The 5,602-nt window shown below is 34.9% G+C and overlaps 1 protein-coding gene across 1 annotated transcript in view; it reads left to right on the top strand.

Moving 5' to 3' along the window:
• The window catches only part of SPINK5 (serine peptidase inhibitor, Kazal type 5), a 70,630-nt gene extending 65,438 nt beyond the window's left edge, over window positions 1–5,192 (top strand). The window contains exons 29-30 of the mRNA XM_012806882.1: window positions 2,334–2,464; window positions 4,994–5,192. Of these exons, the coding sequence (XP_012662336.1) occupies window positions 2,334–2,464; window positions 4,994–5,192 (330 nt within the window). The remainder of the gene's footprint in view (window positions 1–2,333; window positions 2,465–4,993) is intronic.
• Window positions 5,193–5,602: the final 410 nt, after the last annotated feature.

The following is a 5,602-nucleotide window of genomic DNA, read 5'->3' as shown; positions in this document are numbered from 1 at the left end:
ATTGACCATGCTTCTGAGTGAACACTGTTTGAGAACAGTGATATTATCTGATTTATGTAGTAAAAGAATAATTCTGCCTACTATGTTGAAAATATGCAGTAGGAAGGCAGGAAGAGAAACTGGATGTTGAGATGATGCTAGTTTATACCATGGCTATGGTGGTCGAGCTCATGAGAAATGTTTGAATATTAAGTCTGTTTTAAAAGTGGAATCAAAAGAATCTCCTGAACTGATGCACTATGTAAGAAAAAAAAAAAAAAGAGCGAGAACCATTCTGTCTTTGTTGCCTGTGCCTGCTAATTTCTTATAGTACTTTATCCTGGTACTTTTGGAACATTTTAGCAGAGGTTAGCTGAAAAATACAATCAATATACCTGGTTCAGTCATACTTTTGCCAAAGATTCCTAGAGGTTGCTTGTCTAAATTCTACCTGAATATTTATATCAATAAGGAACTCACCACAATCTAAAGCATTTTGTTTGGATGTTTGAAATATTTATGAAAACGAGCAAGGAAACAAATCCTGCTTAGAATCCTCTGAAATGAACAGTAACATACATAGTACTATCCTATTTTCTATTCTTTGTGTCTGCTGCAGGATGCGATTTTCAAGGAAGTTATTAATTTCATCTATGTCATCAATTTTATTGGCATATAGTTATTTATAACATTTTTACACCATCTTTGTAATATCTATGCCTTTTTGCCTCTAATATCAGTAATCCATGTTTTCCTGCCTTTTTAGTAAGTTTTATAAACAACTTATCAGTTTATTAATCTTCTCAAGGAGCTAACTCTTGACTTTGTTCTGTTTTGTTTGTTTCACCAATTTTCTCTCTTTATTATTTCTTCTTTTTCTATGGGATTAATTTGCTTATTGCTTACTAGCTTCTTGAAATGAAAGTTTAGATCAATTTTAGAATTTTCTTCTTTAGTGGTTCAGTGCTTGTAGCTCAGTGGCTAAGGTGCCAGCCACATACACCGGAGCTGGTGGCCTCAAATCCAGCCCCGGCCTGCCAAACAACAATGAAAACTACAACAACAAAATAGCTGGGTGTTGTGGCAGGCTCCTGTACTCCCAACTACTTGGGAGGCTGAGGCAAGAGAATCATTTAAGCCCAAGAGTTTGAGTTTGCTGTGACCTGTGGTGCCATAGCACTCTACCCAGGGCGACAGCTTGAGACTGTCTCAAGAAAAAAAAAAAAAACTCTTCTTTACTAATGTATATATTAAACTTATAACTTTCTCTCAAATCACTGCTTTAGTTGTAGGGAATTGATAGGTTATGTTTTCATTGTCCTTTATTTCAAAACATTTTGAAATTCTGTGATTGAGTTATGAGTTATTTAGAAATCACTCTTTTACTTTCCATCTGCTTGTTTCCTTATATTTAAAATATATTTATTATAAACACAGAGTTGATTCTTTTTGTTTTCCGAGTCAGATGATCTCTCTTTTAACTGGAGCATTTATCCATAAATTTCATGTGATCACTGATACTATTGGATTTAAGTCTTCCAATGAGCCTATTTTCTTCCATATTTATTCTTTATCTTTTGGTACAACATTTTGTCTTTCTTTCCCTGACTAGTCAAATTGTTATCATTGTTATTATTTATTATTGAACTTATACTTCCAAAACACTATGAACACCAGATATGGTTCTTCTTTCACATGGAAATTTTTTTACCATGAAAAACATACAGAAACTAACATTTACCCAGACTTAGTATGTGACAGACACTGTGTTAAGCATGTGTTTACATACATCATCTGATTTATTAAGCTAGAGCTTTTCCAGAAGGAAAGAGCTATTCATTATTTATTATGTGCAAGTGAGACAATTAAGGCTCAGAAAAGTTAGATAAATTACTTCTGTAATTAGTGGCACAGCTAGGACTCAAATATCCATTCATTTAATTAGTATTTACCTAATAGACTTTGCTTTCTACACTGCCTATAACCAGTAACTTTATTTTAAAAAAATGAATATTTTTTCTAGCATGATTTCCCCCTAGTTTTCTTCACTAGTTTTTTTTCTATGGGTGTGCCCCAGCTTATTGTGTCCCTTCTTATACAAAGGTTTTGCTTTCTTATTACATGATTATTTCTCGGTTCTTCATTTCCTTATTTTCACTAGTTAAAGGGGCCAAAACCAAGAGGTTAAATTCACTAACATAGCATGAGAGAAATATGTGAGTTCGTAACACCTGTATCACAGTTCCTTTATGATCATTCAAGTTGGGTTAAGGAGATGAGATCAAAAAGTTCATCTAGCCCCGCCCTCCCTTTGAATGCCCTTAAGCAAGTCTGCCTTATGTTTCCCTGTTTAGGATTCTGAGATGTGCAAAGACTACCGGGTACTGCCCAGGATAGGTTATCTTTGCCCCCCAAATTCACAGCCTGTCTGTGGTGATGATGGCCAGACATACAAAAATCCCTGCATGCTCTGTCATAAAAACCTGTAAGTATACAAATTACCCCATCGTATCTTCCGGTATAGAAGTTATTGACCATAATGCTACCCCATAGTAGTGTATTGATATCAATTTGCGATGTGTGGCAAATAATTCATGAATCATAGAAGTTAAAAGTTCAAAATTTGTGAATTATCTTTCTTGTATAAAATAGAAAAGATTTAAAGTTTACCTTTTAGTAAAATTTTATATCTACATTTTTATATGCTTTACTGAGTAAAAGAGAAGGGGAAAATGTTCTAGGGTTGCAATAATTACAGAACATCTATATAAAGTTGTAAACACTCATGGTGTGGTGGCGTGAACATCACCCATACTGGGTGTTCAAGAGAAAAACAATGGAGAACCACTGCCATATACAGTCAGCTCAGCTGATAATATCTGTAAGGTCCTGTAACTACAAAACAGTCACTGATTTCCCATCTTCTCTAAGCCTTCCTCTTGAAGGAAATGGTATTCGATAAGAGGAAAGTGGCACCACACAAAAGAAAGAGCCCCAGAATCAACACCAAGCCTGATTTCCACTTTTAGATTTATTACTACCTGTGTGTCTGTGGGTGCATTAATCTCATCCTTCTGTATCTCATTTTCTTCACTGGAGAAATGGAAACAGTTCTCTAAACAGCTAACTTCTCAGAACTGTTAGATATAAAAATATTTTTATTCTAGGGTAAATATAAAAGATTTATTTTAGGGTGATGCCTGTGGATCAAAGGAGTAGGGCACTGGCCCCATATACTGGAGGTGGGAGGTTCAAACCCAACCCCTGCCAAAAAAAAAAAAAACTGGAAAAAAAAAGATTCATTTTAATACTTTTATTATTGGGTTTAGCTTTGTTGCTGCTTTTGTGCTATCTGCTAGATCAGTGCTATCTAATCTGGGTAATATTTGCTCCTTCTATACATATTCTCAACCTCTTCCAGCTTCCCTTTAACCAATGGTGACAAACCTTGATTCTTCCATCCCACCTAACCCAGACTTACATGGTGGTCCATGTACTACTTTATCCTTCTTTGGACACTGTAAGCAAGGCCCAGGGCATGGAGATATGACTCCTTAACATACTTCTTTTTAATCCTGTAAAAATATTTAAATTTACATTGATTTACTTTTTGAATAAAGTAACTCATAAAAGATAAGCAGTTCATATACTTTGAAGCATAAGGTATGAATGTGAGTGCTGTAATATGTTTTTGCATCTACAGGTAAGGTCTGGTAGAAAAGATACTTTCACATTCACTCAGTGAATCCCTGCAACCTTCTGTGGAGTGGTAGTGTCTTCATTATATAGAAGGTTAATGTGAGGCTCAGAGCATCTAGGTAATTTGTCTAAAGTCACAGAGATAGGAAGTAGACCAGACAGGAGTTTAACCTTGTTGATTTGGGTCCAATTACAGTTTTCCTTTTTGGTTACTATACTGCTCTTCTATCCAAGGCAGTCGTTTTTTAAGTGTTTGGGGATCAAAGAGTCCTTTAATAATATGAAGAAAATTATCTCTTTCAAGAGAAGAAAAAAATGTGACATGAATAATTTGTACATATAATATCCATGTGCCAAAGGAATACTTGAAATTTGTTCATGACCTTGCAGAATTTCAAGAATTAAGAAATCTTTGTTTAGGAAATGAATGTAACTACTCAGGAATTCAGCTACTACAAATACCTTATCTCCAGGCCTCATATCCTCCAACTCTTCTTCATTGTGAACATCAGAGCCTAAATTATCCATATAATTTTCTTCAAAATGTCCATTAACACCTGTGTAGACCCATAACAGATGATCTACTCAAGAGTACTCTAGAGTAAGAAACTCAAATGATGAAAATGTTAATAAAATATGTCTCAAAATGGCTTGTTTGGCTAAGAAGCTGGGAGTATATATTATGGAGAAGTCAATATTCAGGTTACATCAGACAAGAGGGACTAATAACAGTTTCTGTGGTTCTAGAAGAAATTATACGGGAATAATTTCAACTTAAGTAATATCCAAAGATGAATTGCACTGCCTTGATAGAAAATGAATTTACCATCATGAGTCAAAGAAGATGTTTGATTGAATATGTCTTAACTGAGAAGCATCAAATCCACGTGCTTTAAGATTCCTTCCAACTATGAAGTCAACACTGTATTATTTTGTCTTGCTATATTTTTATTTCCCAAGTCACATTAGAGATACATGATATTGTCAACCTTTTCTATGGGATCTAATTTTTCCATCTACAAAATAATGACCTTTGGACCAGATATGTCCAAGTTATTTCCAATATTCAACATTACTATGAATATATTAGTGAATTAAATGTGATGAAATAAGTTCAGGGCTTGGGAAAAATCTGGAGCAGAAAAGGGAGACTGAACCTGGATGATACCTGCTAGAAAATGTCTGAATACAGATCCCAGGTTCTCCTAATGTCAGTCTGCTTTGATGCCCAAATATCTCTCACATTGGTCCTTATTTTTTTCTCTTGATAACTATGGATTCTCTCATTGTTGACACTTCCTCTGATCTGTTTTAGAATGCGCCAAACTAATACACACATCCAGAGTTCTGGGACGTGTGAGGACAGCAGCACTCCAGAAGCAACATCTGTTATTACACCCACATCTGTGAGTACACTGGCCCCCATGACTGTGACATTAGGAGCATTTTCTGCTTTTATTCTCTTGCACAAGGCAGTGGACATTTCTCTGGCCAGAGAAGTGATGCTAGGTTAAGTGACTCCAGAATTGGGCACATTTTCACTGTGAAGATAATTAATTAGTTATCAAAATATATAATGGGAGTTAACATTTTACACTGTTTACTGGGCTCATTCATAGATAGTTTATGAGGAAAGTCTCTAAGGTAAGATTACTTATTTCAGGATAGATTTTTGTTCTCTGTCATCTACAACAAAAAGATGAGACCGAGATCAAGAGAGGTGATAGTGACAAAGCTGGGTTTAAATTCATTTCTATGAAGTCCCATATGCTTGCACTTTATACTGCATTTACATTTTTTCCCAATATTTAAAGTTGACCTGTTTTATTTAAACCAAGCATATTTCAATATAAGCGTATTTCAATATACATTGTTGGGTCTGAATGTATTGAATAGTCTCTTCATCAGGCAAGATATGTAACTT

The sequence above is a fragment of the Otolemur garnettii genome, unplaced genomic scaffold (genome assembly GCF_000181295.1).
Source record: "Otolemur garnettii isolate 467f Iridium unplaced genomic scaffold, OtoGar3 scaffold00003, whole genome shotgun sequence".
Classification (NCBI taxonomy): domain Eukaryota; kingdom Metazoa; phylum Chordata; class Mammalia; order Primates; family Galagidae; genus Otolemur; species Otolemur garnettii.
Note: the sequence above shows the minus strand (reverse complement) of the source record. Positions and strands in the feature narration are given on the sequence as shown.